The sequence below is a fragment of the Orycteropus afer genome, unplaced genomic scaffold, assembly GCF_000298275.1.
Source record: "Orycteropus afer afer isolate SDZICR_OR568_19922 unplaced genomic scaffold, OryAfe1.0 scaffold00178, whole genome shotgun sequence".
Lineage (NCBI taxonomy): Eukaryota > Metazoa > Chordata > Mammalia > Tubulidentata > Orycteropodidae > Orycteropus > Orycteropus afer.
Window position 1 is genome coordinate 951,356 of NW_006921765.1, and position 19,441 is coordinate 970,796.

A 19,441-nucleotide genomic window follows, 5' to 3' on the forward strand; every position below is an offset into this window, starting at 1 on the left:
AGGGCGAGGGCGAGCGAGCAAGCACATAGCTTCCCCGGGCCGCAGCGGAGAGGGCGCGGGACGGGCCTCGAAGCGGGCCGGAGCGCTGCGGGCCGGCGGGACCGCTCTCACTGGGCCGCCAAGTGCCAACTTTCCCCGGAGCGAAGGGAGGGCGCACACCGTTAGGGCGCGGGGGCAGTTAGTGGGAATTTGGGATTTTAGGGAAGAAAGTCTGATCCCCTCGTCCCCTGGTCCTTGCTACCATTAAAAAACACCAACAGTAACAACAAACTTGCTCTAATTCCGTCTGCCCCGCTCCTGCTGGCACCATGAAGGCGGCCGTCGATCTCAAACCTACTCTCACCATCATCAAGACGGAGAAAGTCGACTTGGAGCTTTTCCCTTCCCCGGGTGAGTGGTGACTGCGAGGCCCCCGCCCCAGCTCGCGGCCAGAGCCGGGTGCCTTCCACTTTCCGCTTTCGCAGCCCCCTTCCCGGAGGTGGTGCAGGACCGGCAGCTCTGGCAGCTGGAAAGAGGGAGAGACAGGAGGAGGACTGTTGGTGGCCCGGGACCCTTGGTTTTGAGGGCATTTATTTTTACAGCTGTATTTTCGTGGGCAGTGAGAAAAAGCTTATAGAATTTCCAGCAAAACCCATCTGAGGTTTTTTAGTTTCCCTGTTGAGCCAGAAGTCTCTGGCCTCAATCCTTCATATTAAGGGGAGTGGATTCTGCCACAGGGGGCATCACCCCCACCTCTCGGACACAGAGTCTCCAGAATTGGAGCTGGACTGGGGCTCCCGATAGTAAGAGAGAGGCAGTCTGACTGGCTAGCCTTGGAGCAAATTTTCAAATATTGTCTTGCCTCCTCATCACATGTCGCTTTGTTTTGGCTAACTCCTTTCTTCTGGATTGAGGGTGAGGAGATGGAAGGATAACTGAAATTACCCCTTAACTTTCCTGCTGACGCTGTTCATGCGGGTTACTTGCTTTACCCATATTTTCAGTCTGCCATGAACTTGTCCTCTGTTATCAACTGTGTTGGAAGAGAGAAGACACCCCAACACCAAACATGACTTTGAGTCTTTGGCTGTGGTTGTATCTAAACACTTTGATTTGTAAGGACTTGAATAGTAGCGGCATAAAAGAGAAATTTCATTTTGTCTTAGACACAGAGTTTGGTGCTGAACAGCTTAAATGGAGCCCTGCCCTACAGAATTCCTGTAACAATGCAGTTTGAGGGGGAAAGATGCTTTCTTTTAGGATTTGGGAAGTGCCATTGATCCTTAGAGATTAACAATTTCAGAAGTGAGGAGCTATGATGCATTCTGGAAAATAATTAATTCCAGCAACATGCTACCCTGTTGTATCTAATTATCAGTAAGTAGCTGCTGCTCCCTGTCCTTAACACTTCTTTGCCTCTTCTGCCATAATTAGTTGCTTATTTTAACCCTGTTTATTTTATTTTTATTGTTGATAATATACACCACAGAACACATACCAGTTCAACAATTTCTACATGTACAGTTCAGTGGTACTGATTACATTTGTCCAGTTGTACAACCATTCTCACTCTCCTTTTCTGAGTTGTTCCTCCTCTATTAATGTGAACTCACTGCCCCCCCCCCCAGGTCCAATCTACTCTTTCAAGTTGCTGTTGTCAATTTGGTCCCCTATAGATGGATAGTAAAAGAGTGTTATGCTCAAGGCAGACATTCTTTACTAGTTAAACAGAACTGTTGTTTAGTTTTAAGAAGACTTCAGGGGGTATTTTTGGTTTAAGGTTTATTTCAACTCTTTTTTTTTAAATGTATTTTTAAGCCCTTAAACTTTCAACACAAGCCAAGCTGATGTTTTATAATTCAGAGAGCCTTCAGAAATGTTAATTGAGAGGCTTTGGGTATGTCCTCTCCTGGAACCCCTAACTTGAAGTCCCAGTCTTGTGGTGTGTAAAGAAGGCTGAGCTTGTTTCTTGTCTCAGGACTGATGATAGGAGCAATGCTGGCATTAACTAGAACTGAGGAGACATTTTAGTCATTTATTTATAGCTACAATTCAGAAATGATGTCGCTACATGGTTGTGTTTGGGGGTTCAAGGAGGCCAGAAGAAGTTCTTTTTGTCACAACTGATTCAAACCATATAAGAAAAGTTAAAGGATAGTTCCCAGCAAAGATAAACACTCAACTAGTAGGTCCCTTCCTTACAAATGGCTTGTTTATATGTATGTTTATGGGGGGAAGAGGCAGATTTGGTCATCTGGGAAATATTGTGTGGATATGTCAGTTCACACACCTATCATGGATCATGTGCTGATAATGAAAAAGAGCCCATAGCAACATATGTTTTAGATCAAACTAAACAGTTGGATTTCTTTTTCTGTAATTTAAAAGTAAGTGGTAGAAATTTTAAAGTGCATGGTGCTATTATTTCAATTATTGATAAGAATAAACTTTGATCAAGTAACTTGCCTTAGTTTTCCCTTCTGTAAAGTGGGGTCAGTAACACCTAATGCTACATTCAACTTCTTTTGTAATAAGCACTTTTACAATGGCTCTCCAAAAAAGGTTTCCAAACCACAGATTAGGCTTTGTATAGGAGCTCTGGTAGCATAGTGCCTAAGGCACTTGACTGCTAACCAGAAGGCTGGCGGTTCAAACATACCAGCCACTCCTCAGAAGGAAGGTTGGGCAATCCTACTTCTGTAGTGATAGTGCCTCGGAAACCCAAGGAGGGGTCGCTATGAGTTGGGGGCGACTCGACGGCAAATAACAACAACAACAACAACAAGTGACCTTCAATACAACCAAATTTCAGTTGGTAAAAAAAATTAGGCAGTCTTCTGCCATTCATTGTAATGAGATTTGATTACTGGTACTATCTTGGGAAAAACAGAGAAACTGGAAAACACATATAGAATATAATAACTGAATTTTAGTTAATTTCTTTTTGCTAGAAGCTTAGTAGCTTATATGTGAATGCTGTAATCATACTTTAGAGAGGAACACAGAGGCACAGAGAAGGCAAGCAAGTTACCTAAGAATATCCAGTAAACCAATGGCTGAAGTAAGATTTATCCTTGTTTCCAAGTTCTTAGTCTAAGTGTATACTGTCTTGAGTAATATTGCAGTTACTTTTGAAAAGCGTGGCAAAGATACGTCAGTTGAGACTTAGGCTGGCAGGTGCAAAGAAGGAAGAAACATTGGCCAGTACTGCCTGTTTTTTGTTGGTGGTAGGACACTCTTCTGGCTGAGTAGGGATTTGTTTTGCCCATCAAACCATATAGGACATATGTTTAAAGTTTAACTTCTCACAGGATGGTTTTGTGCCCACAGCTGTGACTTAAATATTTGTCACAATGATCTCTTTAGGTTGTTTTGTTTCTTATGTGTGAAGACAACTGGTTTGGGACCTTGTTGTTGTTGTTAAGTGCTGTCGAGTCGGACCCGACTCATAGAGACCCCTCCTTGGGTTTTCGAGGCAGTATCAATATGGAAGTAGATCGCCCCATCTTCCTTCCGAGGAGTGGCTGGTGGGTTTGAACCGCCAGCCTTCTGGTTAGCAGTCAAGTGCCTTAGGCACTATGCTACCAGAGCTCCTAGAGCCAAAGGGAGACAGTGTGGAGGCCCGGTCAGAACATGAATCTAGAGACCTGAGTTACACGTCTGACCTTTATTTACCACCCCATCTAAATTGAGACCTCACAAGATTTTTGTTGGTTTTAAGTACCAAAGTAGCATGTACTGTGAAATAACATTGGAATTGGATTTTCCTTCTAAGTATGAAGTAGGGTATACCATTTTGATTATCACAGTGTGATGAGATTTTCAGATCTTAAATAGGCTAAAGCAATAGTATCTATTGAGTGTTCATCAGTTTCCCTCCTGGCGTGGAGCCTGCTGAGAGGGTCGGAACCTGAGTGCCAAAGCAAATATATATTCCCAAACTGCTTAATCTGCCCTCTCGTTCTCCACTCCACCTTCTGGGTGAGGTAAGCATTAATACCCAGAGAAGAGCCCGTATTCTAACTCTGGATATTTGCTTTTTGTAGAAGAACAAATGTATCAACAGCTCTTCCCTCTTCTCCCCTGTTCTCCTATCCCAGCAAAGAGTGTCAGATTGGCACCCTGTATTGGCCTTAGAGGAGAAAAGACACTTTGTCTCTTTCCCAGCTTGGTTAGTCTTTGTGTCTTCGTCAATAGGAGCGAGAAAGATGGCAGAGACAGCTTGGGGTTCGATGCTTTCTCTGGTCTTGAGCCCAGTCTATTAAGATCACTCACTGTGTTTTCAGATTCCTACAGACCACACTCCATTAGCGGCTGAAGAGCCCATAGTTACCATCAAGGACTGTGGAGCCAGCCTGTCAGGGTTTGAATCCCAGCTGCATCACTTACTAGCTTGTGTGACTTTGGACAAATTACTTACTCACTCTGTGTTCTAATTCCTGCATTGGAAAAAGGAGTGTGGTAGTAGTTCTACCTCATTGGATTGGTATGAGGATTAAATGAAATAATATGTGTAAAATGCTTACAACTGTGCCTGGCCCCTAATAAATTACATTTAACAGTTAACTAGAAAACAGACCAATAAAAAATGACCTAATGTAGAATTTCCAATGATCCTTGCAATGTTTGTTAGGGGAGATGACTATATATGCATCTCCTCTAATCTCTTATTTGTAAAGTAAAGTTTTATTTGTAAAGTTTTATCCGAAAAAGGGAACTTTTTCAGCTGTTTAGCTAAGATTTTATGCCTGAAGCTTCACCCTGTATTTCTGAGAACACATAGTGAGCCATGTAACTAACTGTCATAGTGTCAGAATATCTCAAGTCTTTACTGTCACAGTAAAGGCACAGAAACTGGTCAGTTATTTTTGGTGATGGAGGCTGTCAATGTGGCTTCAGAGCAGGAGGGCCACCAAGACTAGGGGCAAAGGGGACATTTGCAGGGTTGATGGAAAAGTTGAGCTTTTCAATTATGCAGGGTTGAGAAATGCATCATGTCCAGTTATTATGAAGCATCTCACATTTTATTTATTTACTTGGTTGGCAGAACTTGCATTCCTTGAATTTTTGGTTGGTTTGTATTGCTGTTTTTTGTCTGTGTAACTTTTTTTTTTTTTTTTTTTTTCCTTAAAGAGGCCAGACCACCCTGTAGGAGCATCACATCCCTCTAGGAGACAAAGCAACCCGTGGTCAACCTCCAAGAGCCCGGGGTGCTCTGGGCTCCATCAGACCCTCTGCAAAGCTGAGAGCTGGTTAGTGTAGATCAGGACTTTTCTGGAAAGTCTCCCTCATTTCAAAGAGCATAGATACCTCTGCAGTGGTAACAGTGACAGTGTAATTGCAAACACCTGTCTGGTTTGCAGAATGAATAAAGCATGGAGAGTCCCATGACTATGGAGGCATTCCACCAGCTGAAGTTAAAGGTAGATTATTGTCATTCAGAAGTTAGAGCGATGTTTCTAAGACATATCAAGCCTGGAGTATGTGCTGGGCACTTTCACATAAAATAGCACTTTAAAGCTTCCTACTGATTCTGAGAGAGAAGTGTTGTTTATCTATTTTTCAAATTCTTCCAAGAAGTGTATAATTTGCCTAAAGATCCTTACGTGCAGATGAGCTGTCACAGGTATTTTATGCCTAAAACAAAAGCACGGTGTTATTCTCAGCAACTCTAGAAATTAAAGCAGCGATGTATGGTAAGGCAGTGATGGTTGGTACTTTAGAGGTTCAGGAGGTGAAGGGATTCCCTGTTGTCCCTGCATGACTCCTCTTAGCTCAATCAGATGGTGTCCTTATGACCTGAGTGTTCTGGCTGCTTGGGGAAAGGACCTGTTTTGTGGGTTGTACTCAGGCCCGCAATCCAGATGTGTAGCTTTAGAAGGATGCTTAAAAGTTTGAGCAGTGCTTACTTCCAATCTGAAAGCAGGGGACCAGGACTCTTGTTTTTCCAGTGTCTTCCAGATGTACTTTAACACTTTTACAGGTGGCAAGATGATTATGTTCACTTCCAACATCACATCCTCCCGAGTCTCCCACTTCTCCCCCTTTTACTTCTTCCCTTGCTGATACTTAACTGTTCTGCTTGTAACCTCACAGTCTGGATGATGAGAGACATAGATCAGCAATTTGTTCATTTTCCTCATATAGTTGTAGTTTAATTTCCCTTTAAGCAGTGAGTTTCTTGTATGGTTTGCAAAAAGTAAAAAGGTCATTTTGTTTATGCAGCAATAAGTTCTCTCTCTCTCTCTCTCTCTTTCTCTCTTTTAAGTTCCTTTCACATGTCAAGGAACATTGTATGGAATTATCTTGGTACAAACTTAGGAAGGAGAGCCTTGAAATTCTACCTGTAAACCTGCTAGCCACACATAGCTTGTGGCTAATAGAGAAAGACATTGACTCTCTAGCCACTTGTTCATGGTTCAGATGTTGTTTCCTTTATCACTAATTAATAACCTTGGGCCCATGGAGTGATCAGAGAGGAGTTTTAAATTAATAGCATAGTCTTCATGTTTTTATCCAACTGCTACATAATGAAATATTTCCCTGCTTAGATGGAATCTCTGATAGGGTTTGCCTCTGTGTCCATAGTCCTCTAGGTCTATACTGTGCTTATGGCTGTTAATATTTCTTAACTCAAGGTTTGGAATGTCAAGGCTGTTCCCAAATCTATCATTTTTACTTGCCATGTGTTTATAGGTACTTTTTACTTTTTAAGTTGAGTTGAAGGTACCTTTTATTTTGGGGGATGATTTTAAAGTTGCATGAAGAGATTGTTTCCACTTGGCTATATTCGTAAAGCTCTGTGTTTATCTGCTTCCTTTTTCTTTTTAACTGTGTAGTATATCTTCTCTGTATAGATACAGAAAGAAATTGGTCTGTAATGCTGTAGTATAGGTTGTGATAGATTCAGTTTCATTGGCAGGGATCCATGCTTACAACCAAACTCAATATTTTGTTGTTCAAGCAATAACTATTGATTATTTGGCCAACTCTGTCTTTCCCCAGTGCTTCCCAGTTTCTGCTGCTTGGATCCAAGCCTATCACTTTCCTCTACAAATATGACTTCTTACTGTCCTATCAGCGTTTTTCAGTTTTTCTTTTGTGTCACTTTTGTTTTTATCTCTAAGAATTGGAAAATATTGACCCAGATAGTGCTTTTGGACATAAAGTAACATTGGAAACTTTTTGGCTAATCGATTGCAGGTCTATTAGGGGTTTGTACATAGGGAGATCCTGTAATTCACCATCCAAATGGTACACTTTTGAGAGTGGAAAGGGGCACCATGACATGAGCATAAACTGGTATACTCCCAGCAAACCAGGACCACTCATCGGAGACATTAAATTTGGAAGATAATATTTTTGGTAAACACTACTCTCAACTGATAATCTGTAGGGTTTACACCATCCAAAATAAGCTAACAGGACCAGATTAAGCGTTTGAAGCAATTCAAATTCAATGTGGTTTTTCCCAACTATAAGTTATATTTTTAATATTTTTTGATGCATAATTTAATATTTTTTGATGCATAATTTAATATTTTTCAGTGCCTGAGAAACATTTCAAAATCAACCTCAAACATGTTCACTTTAAGTATTTGAAACTTCTTAATAGCTTTTAGTAGCTATGATAAGCAGTTGAGTTTTGCTCTGCAAGATTCTGTGGGGGAACTGTAAACTTTCTGCATACAGTATGTATGTGTGTGTGTGCGTGTGTGTATGAGAAAATGAACTTTTGGATGAGAGAGAAATGCCATCATTTCACAAGTAAATGGAATTAAAATTTTTGTTTTGTTTTGTTGTACTGTTTGTTAAAGATGAGAAGTTTCTTGCTTAGGGCCAAAAGAGGCAAAAAAAAAAAAAAAAAGTTTTTTGTGCCATTAAAGTGGGTGAAAACAAAAACAAAAGTGAAAAACCAAACTCTCAATTCATTAGGAGAGCATGTAGGCAACAGTGGGTTCTTTTGCAACATCCCTTTTAACTAAAACATAAGAGAAAGAAAGAAAACTAATGATAGAAAAGAGTCAAGAAAGTGTGAAAGAACTGATGAAAGAATCAAAGAAAGAACAAAGGAGAGAATGGAAAAAGAAAGATAAGAATTTGAGTGCTATTTCACAGACTTGGGAAAGTCCTCATATAGACCAAGCGTTGCACTTGCCTTTTCACTCTTGGTGTGCTCATTTCCAAATACAGGCAGTTCAGGTTACAAACAAAATCTATTCCTAACTTTGTCTTTAAGGATTTGTATATCAGTCAGAACAGGTATATATGGTTCTTTTGCTAAAAGCCTTTTTTAATGATTTAAGAGCTGCACATGCAGCAAGTGAAGCTGATTGTGAAGAAGAATTTGTTGCAAATAGAGGTTGGTTCAATTGTTTCACAGTGAGGTCAGATTTACATAAATAAGCAAATTTTGAGCTGGAATAGTTGTGCCCTGCTTAAAGATGGTGCCATCCTGCTTAAAGATGGTGGCAACCTACTCAAAGATGGTGGCTGATAGTGCCTCTTTGAATATGTGTGTCTCATCAAGGTCCTGCCAGTCATTCAATCTCACACATCAGTTTCCTGAAAGGGCTCACTATGCTTCCTCTGGTCTCCCGTTCCAGGGCTTCTCCCCGTAATTTTCCTGTTCTGGTTACCTTGACGAATCACTCAAATTGTAAAAATTAAGGTCTGTTCCTGTTTTGCTTTACAGGGCATGACAGAACCAATTCGAATTGGCTCGAAGTCTTGCTTAAAGGGCAAGTGGTAGTTCGTCTGTTAAGTTGGATGTTCATAACTTGGGGAATGCCTATACATTAAACTCTTCATGACTGTATGGTTGGTCAAAGTAACTCAGATGAAATATTCCCTTTACTCCATGTACCTCCAAGACAAAAAGTGCAGGAGGACCAACCATTGCTTGAATTTATGAAAATACGTGTTTATCAATGACTATATTTTATGTACTTATTAGGCCGATTCTTCTAACGGTTCGAGTCTAGAATGTTTTCATGGATCAGCTTCCTGGAGAACGTGAACATTTCAGAAACATTTGAAGGAGGTGTAAGAACAGGAAAATGATTATTTTGTGTATATAGAAGAGTGTGGGGAGATACTGAATGTCTGAGCAAAAGAAAGCCTTACGTAAATATGAAGACAAAAACCTAGTTATAGAGAAGAAAGATAGTAGGAAGTGTGAGGCTAGGATCTCTTGGATTATTTTGAAGTTCAGGAAGAATTTTGCCTTTGAAAGTAGGGGAATTTTAAGGAAAGACAGCATTATTGAATAGGCTTATGAGAAAGATGATTTTTTTTTTTGTTTGTTTTTTAGCATTAGTTTCCCATCCACTCATACTGTTAGTTGTTAAAACCTCTATAACAGTTTATCAGAATAAGCATGAAACTTCACAGGAGATGACAAAATCAATCAGGTATGTATTTTCAAGGTAAAAATGGAAAATAAAAATCCTGGGTCAGGCAAGAGACTATTTTAATCCTAGTAAGTGTTTGTAGATCCATGTTTTTTGAAGCATTCACAAACTCCTAGTATGTGGCAGGTACTATACCTGCCCTCAATTAATTACATTTTTATATGATTACAGTTTTGTGTTAGGATAATTCATTATTTATCATTCATGTTAAAAGTAAGTGTGTGTGTGTGTTATTAAGTCTGATTTTAAAATATCCTTCAAGTAATCCATTGCAGGAAATTTTGAATGGAAGAGTGTGTGTGTGATTGACTTTCACATTTCTAGTATGTATATATTTATAGTTGATTTTACTTGGCTAAAATTTAAATTAATTTTATACATTATACATACAAGTAACAGTTGCTGTAGTGTTGATTCCAACTCATGGCAGCTCTGCGTGTGTCAGAGTAGAACTGTGCTCCGTAAGGTTTTCGATGGATGATTTTTCGGAAGTATATTGCCAGCCCTTTCTTCCAGTGCACCTCTGGGTGGACTTTAACCTCTCACCTTTGGATTAGCAGGAGTGTACTTAACTGTTTGCACCACTCTGGGACTCTCTATTATGCATAGATTGAAATACTACTTAGATGCACAAAATGTGATAAGGAATCACAAAAGATAAAGAGTGACCTATCAACAGTGTAGGAATAAATATTGTGTATATGATATATAGAGTGTACACTCTAGGAGGTATCACTGCTGGATTGTAGCCATGACTTTGCAACTGACTTGTGTGAGTTGTGTCCAATTTTTCTGGACTTCATTTTCTTTATTGGTCAAATTGGAGATGCGACTATAGGTAACATTTAAAATACTTAAGGCTTGGAGGGAACATAGACAAAAATGGGGAGGTTTTCATCCTAATCCCCAGTTTCTGATAATATCAATTCAGTCATTGAGGAATTTTGGATATCTTCATAAGGTTAGCTTTCAGAGAGTGATGTTAGGAATTGAAACCTGCCTTGTTTACACATGGAGTAACTGAGGCACTTTGTCTCAGGCCTGAAACTAGACCATGAGTCCTATCTTCTTTTTGGTCCTCCATGAAACAGCTTCTCTTTTCCATTAGCCTTTGCTACAGTTGCAGCGGAAAGCAGCTCCTTGGCTGGGTCTGGTCTGGAGGAAGCAGATGTAGTTAGAGGTCTGGTAGGTGAGACAGCCAGCTCCAGCTGCATCCTCTGAGCATGTGGTCTGAGTAATGAGCTTAGTTCATCTGAGCTGCCCCGTCTCAGTGCACACCGGTCATTGTAAACAGTCCCCTCCTGCAGCAGGAATGCATCCTGCTGAAAGCCATCTCAGTGCCTCTTCCTGACCAGCCCAGTGAGCCGGCCTGCCTTCTGTTTGTACAGAGGGGAGGGCCCTGGCCAGGTTGCTTCTGGCTGGTCACTGAATGGTGGTGTGGGCAGCAGCCAGCTGATCCTTCAGCATGCACAGACTACCCAGTGGAGTCGGGAGCAGACAAGATGCCAGCTGCTTTTGTTTCCCAAGCACCCAGGATGTTATAAGCGTGTGCTGGTTGTGGTAAGCACAGGCCACCTTGCTTTGAAAAGGCTGCTCTTGTGGCATGGAAAAGCCTAGCTTGCACAGTTTTTATCTGAAATCTCATTTTACTGATTTTTTTTTTCTATACTTGGAGAACAATTCATCACAGTTACCCTTTTATTTCAGAATCATGATGCTAAGCCACTAAACAGAATTTTAGTAGGGCTACAAGTTAGTTTTCTCAAGAAGTGAAAAAAAATTTGAGTTACCAAACAGGTTGCTGGACAAATACATAATTTCCCCTTGTGGCACTTTCTTTGAGTTTGAACTTTGAGAAGTACATTTATTTTTAAATCCAAATAATATTTGAAAAGAATTCTTGTCCAATCTGTTTTCCCATGTTGAAATATAAGTGCCATGCTTTTCTCTCCTGTGCCCTGTTACCCCTTTTAGAAAATCAGGTGCATTTTACTGAATATCAGGAACTTCACGTAACTGAAAGAACATTTCAGGGAGAAAAATAAGCCCTCCCCCAAAACAAAACAAAACAAAGCTAGAAAGCAAATGTCTTTGAATCTCATGCTGCGTGTTATGGGAAAGAATTGTGCCAAAGACGCGTATGAGAATTAATGACATCTCATATGTGTTTCTCCCTTATAAGCAGAGGACATTTACTATGGCACTAAGTATGATATACTCAGAGTTTAGCAAAGTTATATTAGATGATCCCCTTAATACAATAGCAGTAAAGCTCTTTCCCACTACCCTCCCTTTTTTGGTATTTTGGAAGCTGACGCATTCCAAGGCCACAGGACAAGTTTGTTACACTGTTTTGTTGGGAGTGGATATAAATCCTAAAATCCAGTATGGTCCTGGAATGCCACTGGATTATTGGAGAAGAGGAGGTGGGAGTGGGATGTGTACAGTATGATATATCTGATGGTAGCAAAAATGAAGATAATAGTTTTGGGCTTGGTATTTTAAAATCTGGGCACTAACCATAATGCTTGCCAGGAAAATTTCATCTTGTAAATTATAGTATGGCTGGCTACAAGGTAGTGTTTCCTCCCCAAAAGGGTTTAAGCCTCTAGCTTTGTGCCCCTCACTTAGGAATAGTTTTGGGTCAGACCTCAGCGGTCCTTGGTCTTACCTTTTCATATTTGAGTATTTTCTGTGTTAAAGACTGGGTAAATCTTGTTATTTGTTACTGCCTAGTGTCAGACTCGGGAGCTCTGGTAGCATAGTGGCTAAGACATTTGCCTGCTAACCAGACGGCTGGCGGTTCAAACCCACCAGCCACTCCTCGGAAGGAAGGTTGGGCAATCCTACTTCCGTAGTGATACTGCCTCGGAAGCCCAAGGAGGGGTCGCTATGAGTCGGGGCCGACTCGACGGCACATAACAACAACAACAACAAGTGTCAGACTCAGGATACCTGGGTCTGTTTTTACTTTGAGCTGCCGGATTATAGCTACGTCTGTACATTATCTTTGTATTCTTCAAAGAAGAAGGGGGCTCCTAGGGAATGAGCTGCCCTTCATTTGGAGAGAGTGGGAGCATTAATGAGTTAACATTTAGATAATACTCTGGAGTCATTGGTGATGCAAGTAGTGTTATTGAATTAGTGAAAGAGATGATACAGAGTGGTGAAGCTAAATACATATGCACTCCCTAGGGGTGAGTCGTGTGTGTGTGTGTGTGTGTGTGTGTGTGTATGTGTACAGGAAATGCATTCTTGATTTCACATAAGATCAGGAGTTCAAACTTACACCTTTCTTGCCTCCTAATGGAAACCAAACACTCTTGAAAATTACTGTGTGCTTGTTTTTAGCCTGTCTGCATATTTGTGCAATGAGAATGAGAATGAGAATGAGAAATGTGAAACAAACATTTAGGAGTACCTACTATATGTCAGATCTCTGGAAGCTACTTTACAAGAATAATCTCATCTTTCAAAAAACCCTATTTTATAAATAAGCAGCTGATTCTTGGTAAACTTCACATAATTTGTACAAGGCCATAGAATTTTCAAGTAACAAATTTGAATCTAGATCTTTCTAATTATGAAGTCCTATCTACTTAGAATCTGTTTGGGGAAGAAATTTGTTAATGTTCTCAAAAGACACTTTGATCCTTGGGACGTTCTTTTGTGAAATATGTTGTTTTAGGCCCCTCATTATTTTCATAGCAAAGAAGAAAACATTCAGTTTATTTATAAATACCTACCGTTGGGATGCGTAGTATCAAGAAAGCAAAAGAATATGTATACATAGGGCTCACCTAATTTCTACTCTGTGCATTTTTAAATCCAACATGGACAAATAGAAAGTGGCTAATAAAATTTACTAAACTTGCATACAGATTGGTACAGTGGCCCCCATTTTCCAGACTGGGAAACCGAGGAATGAAGTACCATCTCCACCCCTGCTTGAGAAATCTCCAGGGAGGGGCTATTCAGAGCACAAGTCTAGGCCTTGAGGCTACTTGATGCAACAGGAATGCTTGTAGAACAATAAACACACACATGGAATGAATCAACGTCTACATGGTGGACCTGGAGTTAACCTCTGATTTAATTGAAGTTTTTTTTTTTTTTATTGTCTATTTTTGGATTTCTGATGGACTCTCTTAGAGTGACTTTCTGTTTTCTGTGATCTCACCCATACTCTTCTTTGACGAATGGACTGATGGGAGAACTTTGAAATTTCTGGCTGATTGCAAAGTTTCCCAAGGATCTTGGGTGCTGGGTAAACGAAACAGATGAGCTTGGGCCTTGGCACTTGGCCACTTGATTCACACAGCATCGATAAGCATGTGCTGCTTACTGGCATGGCACAGACAGTAAACTATGAGCAAAGATGAGTCAAGTCTCCCTTGCCCCAACTGCCTTACTTTGTAAGAAAATACATTTTTACTACTTTAATGGGCAAACCAATTCCAAGGAATTAGTATGTGAATATCAACAAACTGGTACAAGATACACATGAGCCTTCTCCTATATGAACTAGTCCCAAATCTGGGAGTCCTCTCAAAATACCTGTTCTATGTGGAGCTCTGGTGATATAGTGGATAAGTCATTTGGCTGCTAAACAGAAGGTCAGTGGTTCAAATCTACCAACCACTCTGTGGGAGGAAGATGGGGCAATCTACTTCTGTAAAGATTTACAGCCTTGGAAACCCAGTGGGGGTCACTATGAATCGGAATCGACTCAATGGCAGTGAGTTTGGTTTGAATTCACATTATTTGTTGCTGTTGTTGCTGTTATGTGCCGTCGAGTCGTCGTCCTTCGGTTTCCAAGGTGGTATCTCTACGGAAGTAGATTGCCCAATCTTAATTCCGAGAAGTGGCTGGTGGGTTTGAACCGCCAGCCTCCTGGTTAGCAGTAAAGTGCCTTCGGCACTACACTACCAGAGCTTCTTCACATTATTTAGTAATTGTCATTTGGTCCTTTTATCTATCAGATGAATTTATTTTTACTGCAGGTTTCTCACAATACAGATAAATTCTTTTTCCCAATTGGCAGATGAGAGCTCTGAGCCAAGGTGAAGAGATTTACATTTTAATTAACGCATAGTAAATAAATAGTCTTTATCCCCAAATCACACAACCTCTCAGTCATTAACCAGTTGCCATTGAGTCAGTTCCAACACATGGCAGTCGCACATGTGTCGGAGTAGAGATGTGCTCCATAGGTTTACAGTGGCTGATTTTTGGGTATCGATGATCAGTTCTTTCTTCTGAGGTATCTCTGGATGCACTTGAATCTCCAACCTTTTGGTTAGCAGCTGAGTGCATTATCTGTTTGCACCACCCTAAGACTCCTCTCATTCTTTGTGATGGTTATAGTGATACTCCTCATAGGAAGTGACTTGATGTAATGGAAAAAGCCTGAGTTTGTAATAAGGCAGACCTGGGTTTGAATTCCGGCTTATTGCTTACTAACATGTCTTATTCATATTATTTAATTTCCCTAAGTCTGGTCTTTCTGAAAGAAGCTCTGGTGGTACAGTGGTTAAAGCATTAGGCTACTAACCAAAAGGCTGATGGTTCAAACCCACCAGCTTCTTTGTGGTAGAAAGATGAGGCTTCCATAAAGATTTACAGTCTTGGAAACCTGGGACAGTTCTGCTCTGTCCTGTGGGGTCACTATGACTCAGAATCGACTTGACAGCAATGTTTTGTGTTTTTTTTTGGTATCTTTCTATTCTTTACAATGCAGTAAAGCAATAAATAAATAAATTGCTTGTAAGGCTGTTCTGAGGATTAGTGATCATTCCTATAAATCCCTTTTCATTGCCACAGGTTATCAATAAATGGTGGTTTATCACTCTGTCATAGGGCACCAGATTCTGTACTAGTCTTCACTCTTGTTGATGCTATTGTTACTTGGTTGTTAAAACTGTGGTTACTGTTAACCTGGTTACAGAAAATTTTCCACTTGACAACCCCATAACTAAGTGGGCCAGAGCAGTCACTGCGGCCAGTGACATTTTTTCCTTCTTCTCACGCATACTTAACAAAATTCAAGTTAGCACTCTAAAGCGTTGTTGTTAGGTTCCGTTGAGTCGGTCCTAACTTGTAGCGACCCTATGTACAGCAGAATGAAACACTGCCCAGTCCTGAGCCATCCTCACAGTTGTTGCTATGCTTGAGCCTATTGTTTCAGCCACTGTGTCAGTCCATCTTTTTGAGGGTATCCCCTTTTTTGCTGACCCATTATTTTACAGGCACAGTTTGCTTCTCCAGGGACTGGTCCCTCCTAATAACATGGCCAAAGTATATAAGATGAAGTCTCAACATCCTCCTTTCTAAGGAGCATTCTGGCTATACTTCTTCAAAAACAGATTTGTTCATTTTTCTGGCAGCCCATGGTATATTTAATACTCTTTGCCAACACTATATTTCAGAGGCATCAATTCTTTTTTAGTCTTCCTTTTTCGTTGTCCAGCTTTTGCATGCATATGAGGCAATTGAAAATACTATGGCTTGAGTCAGGCATACCTCAGTCCTCAAAGTGGTGTGTTTGCTTTTTCATTCTTGAATGAGATTTTTTGCAGCAGATATGCCCAGTGTAATACATTGTTTTGATTTTTCACTGCTGTTTCCACGGGCATTTATGGTAGGTTTAAGTAAAATGAAATCCTTGACAACTTCAATCCTTTTTTGTGTTTATCATGATGTTGCTTATTGGTTTGATTGTGAGGATTGTTGTTTTCCTTATGTTGAGCTGTAATTTGTACTGAAGACTGTAGTCTTTGGTCTCCACCAGTAAGTGTTTTGAGTCATCTTCATTTTCAGCAAGCAAGGTCTTCTCATGGGTGTATCACAGATTTTAATGAGTCTTTCTCCAATTCTGATGCCACATTCTTCTTCCTATACTCTAGCTTCTTGGGTTATTTGCTTAACGTAGAGATTGAATAAATTACGGTAAAAGAATATGACACTGAGACACACCTTTCCTGATTTTAAACCATGCAGTATCCCTTTATTCTATTTGAATGACAAACTCTTGGTCTGTGTAGGTTCCACATGAGCACAGTGACGTATTCTAGAATTTGTATTCTTTGCAGCATTATCCATAATTTCTTATGATACACAGTTGCATGCTTTTGCTTAGTTAATAAAACAGGTAAACATTTTTCTGATATTCTCTTCTTTTAGCCAAGGTCCATCTGACATCAGCAGTGGTATCCCTCCTTGCACATCCTCTTCTAAATCCTGATTCTGCCTCTTCCCTGTTGATGTACTGACTGTTTTTGAATTATCTCCAGCATAATTGTACTTGCATGTGATAATGACATTGTTTGATAATTTCTGTATTTCATTGGATCACCTTTCTTTGGAATTAGGCATGTATATGGGCCTCTTCTAGTTGTTCTGTGGAAGGGAGATGGGGCAATCTACTTCCATAAAGATTTATTGCCTCAGAAATGCAATGGAGGTCTCTATGAGTTGGAATGGACTTGAAGGCAGTGAGTTTGGTTTAGAGTTTTGTCTTCCAAATTTCTTGGTATAGATGAGTAAGTGCTTTTCCAGCATTGCATCTGTTTGTTGAAACATCTTAATTGATATTCCATAAATTCCTGGAACCTTATTTTTTGCCAATTCCTTCACTGCAGCTTGGACTTCTTCCTTCAATAGCATCATTTATTGATCATATTCTACCTCAGGAAATGGTTGAACATCAACCATTTCCTTTTGGTACAGTAACTCTTTGTATTCCTTCCACCTTCTTCTGATAGTTCTCATATCATCCAATTCTCTGCCTGTAGAATCTTTCAATATTACAACTTGAGGCTTGATTTTTTTTTTCTTAATTGCTTTCAGTTTGAGAATGCCAAGTGCGATCTTCTCTTTTGGTTTTCTGACTCCAAGTCTTTGCACATTTCTACTTTGTCTTCTTGAGCTACCTTTCGAAATCTTCTGTTCAGCTCTTTTGTGGACTGTACATTCAAGAGCAAGTTTCAGAGTCTCTTTGATATCCATTTTAGTCTTTTCTTTCTTTCCTGTTTTTTTAACAATGTTTTGCTTTTTACATGTATGATGTTCATGCTGTCACCATTACCTGGTTTTTGGTCATTAATGTTTAATGCATTAAATCTATTCTTGAGATAGTGTCTAAATACATGTAGAATATACTCAAGGTCACACTTTGGCACTCATGGATTTGTTTTTAATTTTCTTCAGCTTCAACTTGAACATACATAAGATGGTTTGTTCTGCAGTTAGCCCCTGGCCTTATTCTGATTGATGATACCGAGCTTCTCTACCAACTCTTCCCACAGATGTAGTCAGTTTGATTCCTGTGTATCCCATCTGGCAAGGTTCATTTGTATGGTCACCATTTATGTAGTTGAAAATGGTATTTGTAATGAATATGTTGTTGGTCTTGTAAAATTCTGTCATGCGATCTCCCATGTCATTTTTATCACCAAGGTCATATTTTGCAAGTATTGATCCTTCTTCTTTGTTTCCAGCTTTCACATTCCAATCATCAATAATTGTCATAGTATCTTGCTCTCATGTTTGATCAATTACAGATGCAGAAAATCTTCAGTTTTTTCATCTTTGGCATTAATAGTTGGTGTGTAAATTTGAATAATGGCTGTATTAACTGGTCTTCCTTTTGGTGTAGTATCCTATCACTGACAGCATTGTACTTCCACATAGATCTATGAAATATTCTTTTAGACAATGAATGTGATGCCGTTCCTCTTCAATTTGTCATTTTTGGTAGAGTAGACCATATGATTGGTTCAAAAGCCAAACTAGTAAATTTTAGCTAAGTAATACCTAGGATATTGATCTTTAAATGTTCCACTTCATTTTTGACAACTTCCAGTTTTCCTTGATTCAATCTTCATACATTCTATGTGCCAATTATTAATGGATGTTTGCAGCTGTTTCTTCTCATTTTCGTTCATACCACATCAATAAACGAAAGTCCTGAAAGTGTTACTCCATACATGTCATTAAGATCAACTCTACTTTAAGGAGGTAACTCTTCCCCAGTCATATGTTGAGTGCCTTTCAATACAGAGGCTCATCTCCTGGTACTGTATCAGCAGTGTTCTGCTATCCATAAGGTTTTTACCGACCAGTGTTTTTAGAAGTGGATTGCCAGGTCCTTTTTCCTAGTCTGCCTTAGTCTGAAACCTGTCCAGAGTGACCCTGCTGGTATTTGAAATTCCAATGGCATGCCTTACAGCATCACAGCAACATGCAAGCCTCCATAGTATACAAACTGACAGAGGAGTGGTGGTTCTAAAGCATTATTTTTCAGGCGTTACCCTTGCCACTTGGACAGAATATGTGTGTTTCTCAGAACTGTTGTTATCAAGGCACAGAATTTTTGTAATTGCTTAAGTACTGTCCTGTTTGCCCTGAAATTCTTTCTTTCCTGGGAAGTAAGCTAGGTATCTAAGATTTAGGAGGAAAACTCTTTCCTGATAATATAGGAAGCTGGTGTCAGAGCTAGGATTAGAGCTTCTTTCTCCCAGTTGCCACTTCTTAAACCAGGCTGCCTTCCACTTACATGAGCTGTGAAGACCCACGTCAGTGAATTCATTTGGCTACCTCCTAAAGACGATAAGCCTCCAAACTGAAAAAGTCTAGTGTCCTTTTTTTCTTCTCTGCATTCCCAACTCCCCCTTCCCTCCAATCCCTTAGCAAATGCCTGTTTGCTGTCAGATCATCCCAGTTCTAGGAGACTTTCTCTAAAGTGCTTTGCAACTGAAGATGCCTATAGAACTATGCACTTCTGGTGTTTGCCAGTTGCCAGTTGCAGTGGTTGATTTACAGCCAGAATTTGGCACTGGGAAAAAGGGGCTCATGTGTCTTTAAAACAGCTGTGCACTGATGTGTGTAAATGTGCTTGCTAATCCAACGACTAATTCAATATATTATAAAGCAGCACTGCCAAGCCAGAGCTATATCCCAACTGGAGTTGCATGTAGGGCTTAGACAATGGTTTCTTGAGTTCTGCAACACAGTCAGTCTCTGAAATGGACTCTTTCATCTTGTCTGCC

General features: G+C 40.0%; 1 protein-coding gene across 1 annotated transcript in view; it reads left to right on the forward strand.

The window, feature by feature from the left end:
- The first annotated feature begins 308 nt into the window (after positions 1–308).
- ETS1 (ETS proto-oncogene 1, transcription factor) overlaps positions 309–19,441 on the forward strand; it is a 78,774-nt gene continuing 59,641 nt past the window's right edge. The window contains exon 1 of the mRNA XM_007947226.2: positions 309–390. Within this exon, the coding sequence (XP_007945417.1) occupies positions 309–390 (82 nt within the window). The remainder of the gene's footprint in view (positions 391–19,441) is intronic.